Below are 15,129 nucleotides of genomic sequence, written 5' to 3'. Positions count from 1 at the left end.
TCAGCGACCGGGACTTCGAGTCTACCTGGGGGTGTTGCGACTGGAGCGGCAGCAGATTCGTCCACTCACAACACTCCGGTTGGACCTATTGTTGGCGGTGTCGTTGGCGGTGTGGGCGGTATCGCGCTCATCCTCTTCCTAGCGTTCTTCCTCATGCGTTCTCGGAGGCGGTCGCGACGCGTCGATGGCATCCGCTACAGTAAAGCAGACGAGATAGAATCCGGCACACAGCCGACTCCGTTCCTGCTACACAGTCCCAACGACGCGGGCACGCCGCCCAACGGCCTGCCACCGAGCAGTCAAGGGCGCCCTACACCGGTCGCGATACCCACGTCGTCAACGGTATCTAGCAAGGCTGCATTCATGTCGCAGACGGTCACGTCGCCATCGCAGACTATCACTACCGCCTCGACCGCACCTGCCTCGACCGAACCTAGTACCTCGACGGCTGTTTCATCTTACTCAGGCACAGCTACAGACTCGTCTGCGGCGGTGGCCGAACCCAGCCTCGACCGAATCGTGGAGGGACTTGCGGCACGGTTTGGATGGACTGCACCTCCTGCTGAGCCCATGCCAGGTCTGGAACGAAGAGATACGCTCCCAGCATACTCGTAGGATATGAGTGCACTGGTGTTAGTGGCATGGTGCCGCTAGTGCAAGTTCAAATAGCCCGGTGGACGTATGATATCGCCGCTTTTAATTCATTCCGGATGTATATTGGTGACTCTTGCTCGGTTTCTCGGCTTGTACCTTATTTAATTGCCACACTGGCCCTGCCCTCGTTTGCAAATAGTACCATAGCTGTATCCGTAGCCTAGTGACTCAAAGCACGCCCTATGGGCCGGGAGGTGTTCTTCCGTATATGGCAATTAAGTATGTGATGTTCGAATCACAAGCCACTCTTCCACTCCAGGGACCAGACTGTCACAGCTTCTGCCATCTCTGAGTCTGCTCACCACTCCCGCACACATCGCTATACCTCGTGAAAGAGGTCTGCAACAACACCTAGGTCACTTCTTCGAAATGCGTAGTCCTGTGGTCGCCGTCTCTCTCTTCGCGGCAGCGGCAGTCGTCTCGGCGTCCACAAATGGTCTCCCAAACTCTCCAGACCTCGGTTCAAACACTCTGTCACCTAAGCTGGATTTAGAAGGCTCTGGACTGAAGAACAATCTGCATCATCGAGACGCCGGACCTGGAGCTGGGCTGGGGATCTCACAGTCGGGTGCAAGTACTCCTCACCAGAAGCGGACTCCTGCTAGGCAACACTCAAACAATGCGGAAGTGGAAGCAAGGCCTGCTGAACATGCTCCCGCGCCGCCCCCGCGGCCGCAGCGCCCCATTACTGGCGGAGCAACTGGATGTGATGACCCCTCCACTACGTCGGAAGAGTCTGTCATCGCGAATGGTACTATCTCTTAGCTCAGTGCTCGGGATTTGATCCTCATCCATATATCTGTCCGAACGACCTAGCTTTGAACACTGGTAACGAGAACGGCGGGGTTTCTTGCTCCAGTAGCGTAAAGGGTGCTTCTGCAGACAGCGGTGGTCAAGACTCTGGCCCCGACGCGAACTCCTCGGACGCTGGGCCTACCGACGGAAGCGATGTCCTTAATCAAGATCTTGACGGAGTCCTCAGTGAGTTCTGCCATGCTAGGGCAACAACCTGTGCTCACTCGCATAGACCAAGGTCAAGACGGTGGGACATCCGTGAGCGAAAGCGTCAATGGTGACAATGCCAACACGGCACCGGTGGCTGCTTCATACGGCACTGGCACATACCCAGGATATGGCGGGACGCGGACGACGCCTCAAGTACCCCGTGGCCTTAGTACTCTCACCCCTCAGGACGCCCAGAAATCCCTGTACGAGCTGGTGAACGGAACGACCAGAGGTGTCTCGACGCGCAACTTGCAAAGAGAGGATTCCTCGGATGGGACGTTGTTGGACGATGCTGACCCCGGTACGTCTCCTCCCGTACTAGCACGGATATATTGACTCCGAACATCTCACAGATCTGAACGGTGCACCCGGAGAAAGCATCTATGGCGACGCAATTCCTGGCAGTGGTCCTAACGGAGGCCACGCTTACCCCGGCAAACCAGGCCCCAGCGACGGAGGGCGAGTCATCGAATCTGGGAACGTCGAAGACAATGGTTCAAACACCCCTGGGGCCGGCGGTCTCTCTCGCAGCGGAACTGCAAGCGGCGGCAACGGACGTACTTGATTCTAGTGTGGCCCTATCTCCATCCTAGCTGGTTTCATCTTGTCTTGTCCATCTTCTCGTGACATGTATGAGTGCATTGAATAGTATCGATACACATACTCCTTTGATAATGCAGATGTTTCGGAAGAAATATGGTCTCATCGTTTGTCTCGACAAAGAGCTGAAAGTCGAGGAAGATGTCGTTGTTGCAAGTGTCATCAGGTGAGTAGTCGAGATGCAGGCTGCTACATATGGAACGATGAAAGATGTGAGAAGTACATATAGCCGCGGTAGTATTTAGCCTAAAGAATGAAATCCTCATTCGTGCTGGCCGGCAAGTGGTCGACGTTGCCTCCCGTCGCGCACCCAGTGCTCGAAGTACCCGCTGCTCCGGCATTGTTGGACCCCATGTTGACCATGCCCCCGACGTTGTTGACGCTTCCTCCCTCCGCATTGCCGGCGCTCCCAGAGTACGCGTTTCCACCGGCGCCGTTCTGGTCGGTGTACCCTCCGGCTGCGCACCCCGATGCGGAAGTACCACCTAGGCCGGCGTTGTTCGAGTCGATGTTCATGAGCGTGGGCATGCCGTCGTTGTTGGCGATGTTGGTGATAGAGCCACCGCTCACGTCACCGCTGTTTCCGGTATAGGCATTCCCGCCCATGGTGTCGGCGTCGTCGGTACGGCGATAGAACGAGCTGAGGTCGCTGATGATTCCGGGTCAGTGTGCGTTCGCTTTAGTTGAGCTTTACGCGCAGCAGAGACTGACCTGTGTCTAGTATTCTCTTCGCTGCCACCCGACACATCACCCGCAGATCCTGAGTACGCGTTGCCACCGGCAGTGTCCTTGTCCAGGGCCCTATCGGAAAGCTGCGGTGGAGGATTTGAAACTCTGCCATGCCAGTCAGCTTGGCGAGCGAGAAGAAACATAGATGGGCGCGTACTTGGGCCATCCCGAGACTACAGTCCCGACGACAGGTCTCCGCACAACGTCGCGGGAGTGCACTGCGGATGCGGGTGCTAATGTCCCACCAGTGACGATGGGTTGACCTTTGTTTAACACGACATTCTGTGCGACGCTCTGAACACCTCGCGACAAGTGCTGGGTAAATTCAGTAAGCCTGACGTTGGGTGCCCCTTCGGTCGACAAAGGAGCAGACATAGCGACAGGGCTGAAGACAGTGAAGACAGCGAAGGCCAGTGCTGGTGTGCGCATCTTGAGATGATGGAGGTGCTGTCTTTGCTGTCTTGAGGAGGGCGTCAGGAAGGGAGGAGGGAGAAGCTGCGGGACGTGAGAGACAGAGGCAAGGAGACAGAGTCATCCTGGCCTGCGTTTTATGGTGTCAGTGAGGAGGCTGACGGTGCCCAGACGGCAGCGACCACAGACGGCAGCGACCACCGCTGCCGCCGCTGAGGCTGACCGTCGTTCCACGCCTCTCTTCAGTGGTTTCCATATCGGGCGGTGAGTGTTGACCGCCATCGGCCACGCTCGGCATCAACACGCCCGAGTCAACGCGGTGAGTCGAGAACCGGTGGAATGTATAGCGATAGCCAAAGAGGCATCGAGCGGAGTAGATGATAGATTATTGCAATGAATAGTACCTGGCAACGCGTCAACAGTAGGATAGCATTGAATGTAGAGCAAATGCGGCTAGGATATCAGGTAGCAAGTAGGGTATGCAAAGCCATGTGCGAATGTTCAGCGAAAAGCAAGAGAGGCCCAACGATGTACAAGCAGATCACTCATCGACCATCAACCATTCGGTGTCTGATCCACGCTCGTCTCCTCTGGAGATTGAATCCCATCCTTCGTCGTCGCTGCTCCGGCTTCCGTCGTCTCCTCCCCGTTTCCCGACTCCGACTCCGAGAGCGACTGGACATCTGCAGTCTTGTCTTCTAACGGCGTCGCTGGAAGCGAGTTCAACGCTGCTTGGCGCTTCGAATGCAGGTCCTCATAAAACGCGTTGGCCTCGTTCATCTTGTTGACCTCGGCTTGTTTTGCGTCCAGCCAGCGCTGGAGGAGCTTTGCGTTATCCTTCGTCAGAATGGCGTTCCTCTCCTCGATCTGGGTGAGCTCCAGCTGTAACGTGTTGATCTCGTCGTGGAGAATCTGGTTCAACGATCCGTTAATGCGACACACGACACGACATTGAGGCCAAGTCGGGCGAACCTGAGCAGTCCTGTCCTTCTCAGCCATCAGCTCGCTATGCTGCTCAACCTTCTTCCTCAGCGCCGCGATCTCATCGCGTGCTTTCCTGAGGTCCTCGGAGTCGATTCGGGACAACTCCTCCTTCTCTCGTAACGTCTCGTTCATGGCCAGTAGTCTCTGCGCATTCTGGCCTTGCGTTTTGTACACCGTGGCGAGCTCATCTCGTAATGACGAGATTTGGGATTCCAGAGATGTGATATACGCGGCTCGTACGGGGTTGCTGCAGAAGCAAGGATCGTTAGGATAACCGACGAACTCAACGGAACGCGCAGACGCACTCCTCTCCCGACCCGGGTACATAGACGGTTGAGCTGCTTGGATTAGGGTTCGCTCGTGCACTACCCATCGCACGCAAGAGCGATGCATTGCGTTCTTTCAGTAGCTTGGTCTGCTGGGCCAATCTGCGATCTTCTCAGCGTTCAAATGCCAGCCAAGGACAGCGCGACATGGCAGAATATGAGACCGCAAGGATCAGGCGTTTGGGGGTGCGCGTGAGATCATACACGTACATTGCTCGATTATCGACGCGTAGGACGATTCTTGCGCGTTGCGGTCGACGAGGCGGACCCGGAGGGTCTCTTGCCAGGCTGGCTCGCCCATGGCTGGCAGCGGGTCCCAGAGAGACGGCGGTGTATGTACACGGGTGGGACGAGCAGCGGTCCCAGGACGCGAGACGCGCAGATAGCGAGTTCGGACGGAGCTCCAATGCACCCGCATCTCAGATCGCCCGAGCTGTGTCCGCGCCATCTCGACCGCCAGACCCATTCGCACTAACCTTCACGATTACCCCTCCCCCGACACCGTTCTCGACAGCGCCATGGGTCGTGTTCTGCTCAAGGTATGTACTGATCACCGCGGAGGTGTGCGTGGCTGCTGACGCTGCTTCGCGAAGGTTATCATCCTCGGCGACAGCGGGTACGTATGCCGTTGCTACACTATCCTGGGGAGTTCTCGAGCCTCATTGTCCTCATGTGTTGCCGGTTTTGCTCCGCAGCGTCGGGAAGACATCGCTCATGAACCAGTACGTGAACAAACGGTTCAGTAACCAGTACAAGGCAACCATTGGCGCGGACTTGTGAGTACGCCGTCTTGTGAGAAGTTCTATGACGTCTGACGGCAAGGCGTGTCTTCATAGTTTGACGAAGGAAGTCATGGTGGACGACCGGTTGGTGACTATGCAGGTGCGTCTCCCTATCATCATACATGAATGCAACTCACGGCTGTGCTGCCCTTCATTAGCTCTGGGATACTGCTGGTCAGGAGCGCTTCCAGTCACTTGGCGTCGCGTTCTATCGAGGTGCCGACTGCTGCGTCCTTGTTTACGATGTGAACAGCGCCAAGTCGTTCGAGACACTGGACAGTTGGCGGGATGAGTTCCTCATTCAGGCCAGCCCACACGATCCAGAGAACTTCCCCTTCGTCGTTCTTGGCAATAAGATAGATATGGAGGAGAACAAGCGCCAGGTACGTTGTGCTCCGGGGTCGTGCACGGCCTTATACGGCCGGCCCGTATTGTTTCGCTGACCCTACTGGCTACTACTATAGGTCACCCAGAAGCGCGCCATGACCTGGTGCCAATCGAAAGGCAACATCCCATATTTCGAGACGTCGGCAAAGGAGGCCATCAACGTCGAGCAGGCATTCCAAACTGTTGCAAAGAATGCGCTGCAGCAGGAGGCAGAAGAGCAGCTGTGAGTGCTCGTCCGCTTACACTCGACTTGATCTTACCAAGAGCGTCCGAACAGATATGTCGACTACCCCGACCCTATCAGGATCGACCAAGAGAGCACGCGGAGCTTTGGCTGCTGCTCGTAAGGAGCGTCATCCGTCACTGCATACCACCCCATCATGTCCTTACGACTTCCGGTTACCCTGTCATCTTCGAACGATGTTCTGTCGCGCACTTGTTTCTACGCCTTGTTCATACTAATGTGTTCTCGACGATACTTGTACATTCATACGCACAATTCCACTGTTTATGTCGTCGAGTGAATGTCATCCACTCGTTTGCTCATTACGGACGTCTCTGAGGATCTGCCCCGCCTGTGTCGGGCCGATGGTCTGGCATCAACGGGCACCTGAGTCGCGCGCCTGGTGTGCGGTGCGGCGGGCGCCCTGTGTCGTCAGAGCGCGTTGCGGCGCGGTGCACGACACTGCCAGTCGTATGCAGAGCCACAACCAAGCTATTACTCCTGTAGCTGCTGCCTCTGGATGCTCATCTCGCATCTTGTTCCGCAAAGACGTCGTGGCTGAGGGTGACGAACGTCGAATTGTGTCACCTCGTCCAAGAAGGACGATCTAGTGTTCAAATCCGAAACATTACTCCGACGCGTCTCATCCCCAGGTTGTGCCAAAACCCACTTACACACACCCAGAGGCCACGACCATTTCCTCATCCCATACGGCCACCTCGGTCGACCCGCACAATCTCCCCATCTGTCCTGGCCGGGTGATCCGCGAACAAACACAAGTCTACTTTCGCAAAGTGACAGGATGCAGCACCAGACTGCGAGACACCGACAGTCCTTCTCGAAGGCAGCGATGGACCAGGTCATCTGTGAGGGATGGGTTCTGAAGAAGAGGCGGAAGAAGATGCAAGGTAAGTGCGCTTCTCATTCACAGGACGGGTGGCCTCTCATACGGACGTCTGCAAGGCTTCGCCCGCCGCTACTTCAGGCTACAGCAGTCGGGATGGCTCACGTACTCTTTTGAGCCTGGGCAACCCAGCCGGGATCAGATCTTTCTGCCTCATGCAGCCATTTCAAGTACACCCGGTCGAAGTGACATCCATGTCGATGCGGGCAATGCAACCTTCCATATCAAGTGCCTTACTGTGGAGGACTTCAACAAATGGATGTCGGCATTCCGGTACGTTTGTACAGGGGATCACCGTGCCGATTGGGTTGGGCATCTTTCTGACTCTCACATATATACAGCAAATTCTTAGCCCCAAAGGATGGGCAGGGACCGTCCAGTCCCACGTTGGGAAGACGATCGACCGTCAGGTCTCTACGCGCAACACAACTGGGTGGTCTGGGGAAAGCGGGGCCTCTGGTAGAGGAGATGAGCAACGTGAGTTAGCATCATCTCGTGTGAAGCCTCCGCTCAAGTAGCAAGCATCCTTGCAGACGATCAATGAGATGCAAAGCCTTCTCACTGCATGGCACGAAGAGTCGCTGCAACGCAGAAGCGGCTCGATACGTTCTAAGGGAGACAGGGAGAAGAGGGACCGGAGTAAGGAACATAGCGGTCACGTACTGGGATTCCTCAAGAAAGGTAAGCGATCGCTGCGGAGTGTATGCAACATCCCGCCGGCTGACGACGACCATCTGCGAAAGCCGCACCTCAACACCAACAGCCGAGTCCTCCCCGCGACAGCACTCAGGAAGAACCTTCTGATGCGGGTCCGTCGTCAAGCGCCAACGTGGAGAAGCTACAAGCCGTGCTGGACACCCTCAAGCACCAACACTCTGCCCTCATGCGCATGCTGCCCAGTTATCCAACCCTCGACACGCCGCTGTCCCCGACCGCAGGCTCGTCGCTGGCAGCTACCTCGGAGGAGGACGGTGAACAGACGCCGACTGCGGGCACAAGCCTTGCGCAGAAGCTCGGGCGGATGTCCATGATGAGTTCGAACAGTGGAGGCAGCAATAGTGTCTGGTTCGACGCACCAGAACCTGAGGGTGCGGAAGAGTTCCTGCTGGACTCAACACCTGGGGAAGAAGGAGTCAATGGGATACTTGACGAGGACGTCCAGCCAAGCAGTCCAACCTCTCAGTCGGATGTCGTCTCTAGCTCGGATGCGACTACAGACGCGGATACGGATGCTGCTGAGAGTGACAGTGAATCCGATGCTGCGCCGGAGACTGCGCCGACGAGTCCCGCACAGTCAACTGAGGATAGGCAGATTGTCCGTCGAGCAGAGTTGCCATCAGGAGTGGTAGGCGATGAGGGCAGTCTCTTTGCGGTCCTGAAGAAAAACGTCGGGAAGGTCCGTTATCGCTACTGTTCAGATTTGCTCTCCGTGTCTTACGGCCTATAGGATCTCTCCCAAGTGGCAATGCCGGTCTCGTTCAACGAGCCCTTGACCCTTCTTCAAAAGATGGCTGAAGAGCTTGAGTATCACGACCTCCTGTCTCAAGCAGCGCGTACGGATGATTCTGTCGATCGGTTGTGCATCATAGCTGCGTTTGCCGTCTCGACATACGCGAACACAAAGTACCGAACAGGGCGTAAGGGCTTGTGCGTCTTCCTTGCACCTCGTTCAAGGCAACCCATGACCTGATTTCGAAGTGCTTCTGCAGCAATCCGATGCTCGCCGAGACATTTGAAGAGTCACGGATGAGGTTCATCGCGGAGAAAGTGTCTCACAACCCTGTCATTCTTGCGTATCACGCAGAGGGCGATGGATGGGAGCTTTGGGCTACGTCGAGCGGCAAGACGAAGTTCTGGGGTCAGTACGAAATGTGCTCCGGCAACGATGCTTAGTACCTAATGTGCGTGTTCCAGGCAAGAGCCTCGAGATCATTCCCCAGGGGACGACACATCTCAAGCTTGGTAAGGAGCACTATCAATGGTATGTGACTTGCATCGATACGATCTCGTGTTAGCTCACGATAGCGAGTATAGGAAGAGGCCGTCATCATTTATGCGGAATCTTATGATGGGTACTAAGTACCTGGAGCATTGCGGCAAGTTGATCATCGAGCACACCGCATCTGGCGGCAAATGCGTGCTCGATTTCAAGGAAGGCGGATACTGGGGGCCCGCAAATCAGGTTTCCGGCGCGGTGGTCTCACCAAACGGGAAGACCCAAGCCCACCTCGAGGGGAAATGGGACGAACAGATGGCGCAGAAGCTGGACTCCTCACACCTGCGCGTGCTCTGGCGAATCACACCCTTCCCGAAGAAGGCGCCCGAGTTCTACGGGTTCACGACGTTTGGCATCACGCTGAACGAGATCACACCCGACCTGGAGGGCAGACTACCACCCACAGACTCCCGCTTCAGGACGGATGTCCGAGCACTAGAGGAGGGGGACATTGATAGTGCGGAAGAGGAGAAGAAGCGTATTGAGGAAATGCAACGGGATAGGCGGAAGTGCGGTGGCGAAGCCAAGCCGAAGTGGTTCAAGCAGCAGGGCGACGAGTGGGTGTACGTGGGTGGTTACTGGGAGCAGCGAGAGCGCGGATGGAAGGACATCCAGCCTCTGTGGTAAGGACAGAAGCCGAGACTAGCTGACCGGACTATGTTATCAATAAGTAATATCTTCTTGGACATTTCTTGCATACATCGCTCGGCGTAGTCCATTAATAGCAATGCAGTACAACTTCAGGCTGGAATCATGCCCATTGACCACCGAGTGGTTCTGCAGGTATCGTTTCGGCGTTCATAGCAAGTTCCTTGAATATCTGCTCAACGCCTTCCCGGCTCTCCTTCCCGCTGGCTTTCTCCGTCGCTGGATGATAGGTGAGTCATGCTGAAAACGTTCAGAGGGTGGGATCTGACCTTCGTTCTGCTCCTGGCCTAGATGATCCCCGACGCTTTGCCTTCCGCTACCCGCAGGGATGAACAGCAACTCCACACCTTCGTAGTTGAGCATCTGCTTCCTCTCTACACACGCGAACCGGAGCCCGTACTCATCCACGCCCCTTCGCCCTCCCTTTCCAAACACCTCCGTCATGATCTGCTCCGGGTACTTCACTCTCTCCTCCTCAGGTAATCCGATGCTCGCCTGGCCCGTTGTCGGGGCGAGCGGATTCTTCACCTGCAGCTGGAACGAGGCGGCTGTGTGTATGTTGAGAGCGGCTTGGACCTCTCCCCAGTCTTCGGGCGTAGGGTGTGACAGATGGTAGCCGAGGTGCGTCTCGCGCACGGACGGAGCCTTTGGGTCGTTGTTCACTATCGCGTACGCTCCGCGGCCCGCGAGACGTGCGGGACCTTGGTGTCGTGTCCCTATGCAGGCGAGCATGACGCTACATCATACTCAAAGGCAGATGCTTGCTGATATGGGCGTACCTCTGGTTGCTGTCTCGTAAACATCCCCGCCTAACTCGCCCTGGAGCCGCTTCAGGTCGTGGCCGACTATTGAAGTGCTGCCCCAGAAGACACTCTTTCCCTCAGGATCAGGAAGGCGCTTCTTCCCAACCACCAACAGCCGGTAGTATTTGTCCCTAGTCGGACCCTCACTACTCGCCGTTCCGTTCGTCGTGTCTTCAAATTTCTCTGGCAGTGTACCGTCCCCCGACCCTTCAGGTAGAAGTAGAATGAAGAAGCGCTGTACTTCCTCCACTGAATGCGCCTGCTGTAGTTCCACCTTCGGCCGGTAGAAGAAGTATACATTCCCTCTCTCGAGCACACCTATGCAAAAAGTAAGGTTGCAGGTCTATATATCCGCGACTGCACTCACCTGTTTGGTAAGTCTGCTTAAGACGGCGTGCCTCGGCGTCCTTCCCCGAAGGTACAGAATCCTCTTTGCTCTCCACAGTAGCTGAATCGTGTTGCCCGGAGTCCATCCTTGCCTTCTTGGTGGGTGGTCCTTCTTGCTTGTCCTGCCTAATATTGATCATGTCGTCGAGACGAGCCTGCTTCATGCTCGTTTTCCTCTCCCTGGAGGTGTCTAGTTCGTTCGAGTTGGCCGCTGTTTCCTCGATTTCTGTGGACATGATGCGTGATGGTGAAGACAGAGTAACAGAGGATTTGTGTAAGTTATGTTGCACCGAGTAGGTGGAGCAGGATATACAACGCGTGACATCATACCACCGCGTCGTCCAAACGCGATCACGTGGGCGCGTACAGTACCCAGGTCTCAGGACGATTTCGAGGCCTTCGGCGAATATCTAGACTGTGCCATGCTACAATTACACCGGAATCGTGCATGCAGTGCGAGATATCAAAGCCATATACAGACAACCCAACTGCCGCCAATGTGAGGTAGCCGGCGCCCATCCGAAAGCCCACCCACAACTTCAGCAATAGGAGCCTTTCATGAGTCCAGTTATGGGCCCGACCTTCTGTGCACTGTTAGCACTCCTGGACCCCGTTCACTGAGCCAGCCTTGAGTGTAGTTTGTACATGTCTCAAGTAGATGAACATACACTGTGCGACGACATCGTGATACCTTGCCCCCATTCGAAGAAAGTACAACAAACGTGAGTACGATAATATACCAATTAGAAAAGTTTAGTCTGCGCCCCTGCGCAGGGAAGGTGTGTATAGTATAGTTGGCGACAGTCGAAATCAGATACCAAGATAACAGTAGATGATTCCATAAATAACATCCATTGATTCACAAGCGACGCACGTCAGTAGTAATTACCGCCTCCCGTAGCAGCGTCATTCACTCGACACGTCAGTTTTTTTTTTTTTTTTTTCTTTTGAATCCCTTTATTGTCCGCGAGGGCCGAGCCCTATGTAGACAAAGCTCTAGCGTACGTAGTGAATGCGGGTCCGTGCTATCATAATCAATCTTAGCATGTGCTCGTCGCCGAGGCTAGAGCGAGTGTATGTACAGTAAGGGAGAGATGAGTAGGGATGTGGGACGCGTGTAGACGACAGTGTGGCGTCGAGTGTGATAATCAGAGCGATGTTTGGGGTGTGGTCACGTACAACGGAAGGGGGACTCCCGCCCGGGAGACGACATACGTTCGATACGGCTGTCGGGCTGGACGAGCGGTCGGGCTCAGAGCGAGGCATGAGCACGGTGCACGGGGCTGTTTATACTGGCAACCTGCCGCCCTCAGGTGCGGCCCCGGCAACACGATACCCTTCCCGGCTCCTACAGTGACCGTCGCAGGCACCTTGTGCTTTCTCTCTGGCATGTCGGTAGAGTCGGATGTATAGTATGGTAGGTCAGGTAGAGTAATGCAGTAACAGGTGAACGAAATAGAGAGGGGAGCCTGAGGGAGGCTATGCCGGTCGGTCGTCGAGACCGAGGTTGCCGTAGGTGGCCGCGAAACGGCCCGTCGCGTGGATGTACCGGAATAGGTGTCGGATGGCTCGCGGATGGGTAAGGAGCGACTGGATGGAGTTCGCGGCGGGTCCGAGGGTGAATGCAAGCTGCGCGCGTTGCTCGTCGTACGCCGGGCACTCCAGTAGGTAGTGATGAACTGTTTCCTTGGTCAGGTGACACGAGGGGCATAGGGGGGAGTCCGCTCTCGCGATTCTGTGGAGGTGGGCCTGCAGGGGGACGTGTTCGGTACGCAACTGGATAAGAAGGCTAGAGTGTCTTCGTGGGAGAGAGTGCATCAGCTTCACGTAGCGTTTAGAAGGGAGATCCGGGTCTATGCGATCCATCTTCGCGGAGCGCGGCGAACGTTTCCACTCGTCCCTCGCTGCGCACGTGAACGTCTCGTTCAGAGTCTGTCGTACCTTCGAGAGGCTGGCCGGGAGCGTCTCTGCTAGGCATTTAGGGAGGAGGGCAGCGGAGCTGCCCTCGCCTCGCGCCGCCTTCTTTGCTTCCTGGTCAGCTCTCTCGTTGCCCTCTATGTCGCGGTGGCCCGGGACCCAGCGTAGGCTGAATTTGATCCCGGGGTGGCGTCGCAAGACCGCGTTGATCTCGCGGAGGAGCCAGTCGATGAGGTAATGCGCTGGGTGCGGCTTGCGGTTCTGTACTGCGAGTAAGCACGGCATGTTGTCTGCTGCGCACGAGGCAGCTCGCGCGCTGAGTTCCTGGATGAGTAAATGGGCTGCTAGGATGAGACCTACAATCTCGGCCTCGTAAACTGTGTGACGGGTCGACGAGCCGAGGTGGTGCCGTAGCACCACAGGCTCCCTGGCGCCCGGTCTGTAGAGGACCGCAGAGGCACCTATACCATTGTCTATGTCTGATCCGTCAGTGTAGACGCGATACCCTGGCTTGCGAGCCCAGGTCCTCTCGCTGATTGCCGCATCGTCCTTGCTGTCTGCGATGTGGACTGGGAATGGCGGCGTCCATCCGGGGGGGAGTCGGACCGCTTCAATCTTCTCGACATCGTGCGGGAGGAGACGGTAGGCCGCCAAGACCTCGTGGAGCGGACTCTTCCTGTGTTGGACAGGCGTGGAGGCGTGCTGAACGTGCCAGTGCAGGGGGTGTGTCGTGGGGAGGGCACAGAGGCGAGTAGCCTCCCTAGCGATGAATCTGTCGACAAGGAGGTGGAAGGGGGGGAGGTTCAGGTGAGCTTCTAGGATGTCTGTCGCGGTCGTCTTCATTGCTCCCGTGATGAGGATGCATGCCTGCCTGTGAATGCGGGCGAGCTTCTTGATCTTGCCCACAGACCCGTAGGTCTGTTTGCGGCCTTCAATCTCGCGTTGTGGCGTGATCCAGACACTTGCGGCATAAAGCATAGCCGGTAAGAGCATCTGTTTATACAGTGTGAGTACGTTACGTGCCACCAAACCGTTCTTGGGTCGTGCTAGTCGGCTGAATTGCTGCAGCCAGGTTGTTCCTTTGCGGAGCGCATATTCCGTGTGTTGCTTGAAGGTGAGTTTGTTGTCGACGTTCACACCTAGAAACTTCACGACATCAGTGGGCGTAACCTTTCCATCTCGTAGTTCGAGTTCTGGGCCCATGTCTGCACCCTTGAGTCGGGGGTCTGCGTGGAGGAGAGCGAGTTTGTTCAGCGCGAACTTGGAGTTGCGCGTGTGCGACCACTCCTTTGCGCCGCCTCGCCGTTCCATGTAGTTACGTAGCTTGCCGTTTGTTTCGCCGAGGTTCTTGCCAACCGCGAGGACACCGACGTCATCGATGAATCCGAGGGCGGAGACGTTCTGGGTGTTATCAGCACATTCTAGGAGAACGAGGTTGTAGATCTTGTACAGTAGGACGGATAGGGGGCATCCTTGGTCAATACCACTGAAGATCTCGAAGAGGTGAGATACAAAGTCATCGAAGCTTAGGCGGGTCTTTCGACCCTGTAGCTTTCTGCGCAGCCAGTCGACGATTACCTCTGGGATGCCAAGCTTTCGCATCTCGCTGAATAGGCGCTCTGGGATGGCGCTGGGGAAGGCGGCTTCGACATCGAGGAAGAGGATTGAGACCACCTTCTTTGTTCGCCACGCATCGTACACCGTCTTCGTGAGAAGGTGCAGGGAATCTGTCGTGGTACGTCCCGCTCGGCCACCAAAGTGGTGGTTAGGGAACAGGTGCAGCCTCTCGAGTTCGTACTCGAGGGTCTCGGTGATGCAGGATGACAGTAGCTTGCCCATGCAGTTCATGAGGGCGATGGGGCGGTAGGATTTGGCGATGGAGTAGTCGGTCCGTCCTGGCTTGCGGAGGACCACTGTCAGAGACTCCTTCCAAGCGTCTGGGTAGTAACGTAGGTCGAACGTCGCTCGGAATAGACGACCAAGGAAGGGGAGGAGGATGTCGGAACACCGCTTGTAGACTTCGTTGGGAATGCCATCCGGCCCGGGTGCCTTGAACTCTTTCAGTCTCTTGCACGCAGCCACGATCTGGGCGTCCGATACGTTTGTGAACTCGAACGCATCGTCAGGGTAGGTCTCGCGGAGGCGCCGTGCTGCTTCTGGGGGTGGGGCGGGGAAGAATGAGTCGAAGAAGATCTTGCCCTTCTCCTCGCTTTGTCGTGTGGTGGTGTCAGAGCCTGGTCGTCGCATAGGGGGTATGCTGCCCTTCCCGCCATCGCTGGACCCCGCGCGGATGAATTTGCCTATCGTCCAGACGTCGCGTGTGTCGGCCTCCTCGATCCACGCGTTCCAGTGGTCGCGCTTGGCGTGTCGGAT

General features: G+C 56.3%; 5 protein-coding genes across 5 annotated transcripts; 3 read left to right on the top strand and 2 right to left on the bottom strand.

The window, feature by feature from the left end:
• The first annotated feature begins 921 nt into the window (after positions 1–921).
• C8Q71DRAFT_763171 (uncharacterized protein) lies at positions 922–2,337 on the top strand. The gene is made up of 4 exons (XM_047923984.1): positions 922–1,405; positions 1,471–1,635; positions 1,682–1,960; positions 2,013–2,337. Exons 1-4 carry the CDS (start codon positions 1,024–1,026, stop codon positions 2,222–2,224), a joined length of 1,038 nt encoding a protein of 345 aa, XP_047778101.1. The 5' UTR covers positions 922–1,023; the 3' UTR covers positions 2,225–2,337.
• Positions 2,338–2,448: 111 nt separating this feature from the next.
• Positions 2,449–5,010, bottom strand: C8Q71DRAFT_797269 (autophagy protein 16-domain-containing protein; the record flags this gene model as incomplete). Its single annotated transcript, XM_047925731.1, has 8 exons — positions 2,449–2,505; positions 2,551–2,908; positions 2,971–3,093; positions 3,146–3,290; positions 3,960–4,311; positions 4,372–4,630; positions 4,689–4,818; positions 4,920–5,010. 8 exons carry the CDS (start codon positions 5,008–5,010, stop codon positions 2,449–2,451), a joined length of 1,515 nt encoding a protein of 504 aa, XP_047778100.1.
• Positions 5,011–5,227: 217 nt separating this feature from the next.
• On the top strand, positions 5,228–6,468 carry C8Q71DRAFT_869777 (small GTPase superfamily; the record flags this gene model as incomplete). Its single annotated transcript, XM_047928318.1, has 7 exons — positions 5,228–5,248; positions 5,303–5,325; positions 5,405–5,485; positions 5,546–5,591; positions 5,650–5,874; positions 5,956–6,101; positions 6,156–6,468. The coding sequence occupies 7 exons, from the start codon at positions 5,228–5,230 to the stop codon at positions 6,223–6,225; spliced, it is 612 nt and encodes a 203-aa protein (XP_047778099.1). The 3' UTR covers positions 6,226–6,468.
• Positions 6,469–6,808: 340 nt separating this feature from the next.
• On the top strand, positions 6,809–9,690 carry C8Q71DRAFT_92973 (Oxysterol-binding protein-domain-containing protein). The gene is made up of 9 exons (XM_047929202.1): positions 6,809–7,009; positions 7,065–7,278; positions 7,347–7,482; positions 7,539–7,686; positions 7,749–8,401; positions 8,453–8,652; positions 8,715–8,863; positions 8,920–8,986; positions 9,040–9,690. Exons 1-9 carry the CDS (start codon positions 6,904–6,906, stop codon positions 9,626–9,628), a joined length of 2,262 nt encoding a protein of 753 aa, XP_047778098.1. The 5' UTR covers positions 6,809–6,903; the 3' UTR covers positions 9,629–9,690.
• A 62-nt stretch (positions 9,691–9,752) lies between these two features.
• On the bottom strand, positions 9,753–11,102 carry C8Q71DRAFT_836475 (uncharacterized protein; the record flags this gene model as incomplete). Its single annotated transcript, XM_047926447.1, has 4 exons — positions 10,820–11,102; positions 10,429–10,770; positions 9,919–10,365; positions 9,753–9,868 (listed from the first exon to the last, which is right to left on the bottom strand). The coding sequence occupies exons 1-4, from the start codon at positions 11,073–11,075 to the stop codon at positions 9,753–9,755; spliced, it is 1,161 nt and encodes a 386-aa protein (XP_047778097.1). The 5' UTR covers positions 11,076–11,102.
• Positions 11,103–15,129: the final 4,027 nt, after the last annotated feature.

The sequence above is a fragment of the Rhodofomes roseus genome, assembly GCF_022264815.1.
Source record: "Rhodofomes roseus strain CIRM-BRFM 1785 chromosome Unknown C8Q71scaffold_12, whole genome shotgun sequence".
Taxonomy (NCBI): Eukaryota; Fungi; Basidiomycota; class Agaricomycetes; order Polyporales; family Fomitopsidaceae; genus Rhodofomes; species Rhodofomes roseus.
This window is presented reverse-complemented; position numbering and strand designations above follow the sequence as displayed.

What these genes read in the sequence shown, in the direction of transcription:
- C8Q71DRAFT_92973 (XM_047929202.1), top strand. Translation starts at nt 6,904, where the DNA reads ATGCAGCACCAGACTGCGAGACACCGACAGTCCTTCTCGAAGGCAGCG. An exon ending in ACTGGGATTCCTCAAGAAAG is followed by an intron (nt 7,687 to 7,748) that starts GTAAGCGATCGC and finishes CATCTGCGAAAG; the next exon opens with CCGCACCTCAACACCAACAG. An exon ending in TGAAGAAAAACGTCGGGAAG is followed by an intron (nt 8,402 to 8,452) that starts GTCCGTTATCGC and finishes TACGGCCTATAG; the next exon opens with GATCTCTCCCAAGTGGCAAT.
- C8Q71DRAFT_763171 (XM_047923984.1), top strand. Translation starts at nt 1,024, where the DNA reads ATGCGTAGTCCTGTGGTCGCCGTCTCTCTCTTCGCGGCAGCGGCAGTC. An exon ending in AGAGTCTGTCATCGCGAATG is followed by an intron (nt 1,406 to 1,470) that starts GTACTATCTCTT and finishes CGAACGACCTAG; the next exon opens with CTTTGAACACTGGTAACGAG. An exon ending in AGATCTTGACGGAGTCCTCA is followed by an intron (nt 1,636 to 1,681) that starts GTGAGTTCTGCC and finishes TCACTCGCATAG; the next exon opens with ACCAAGGTCAAGACGGTGGG.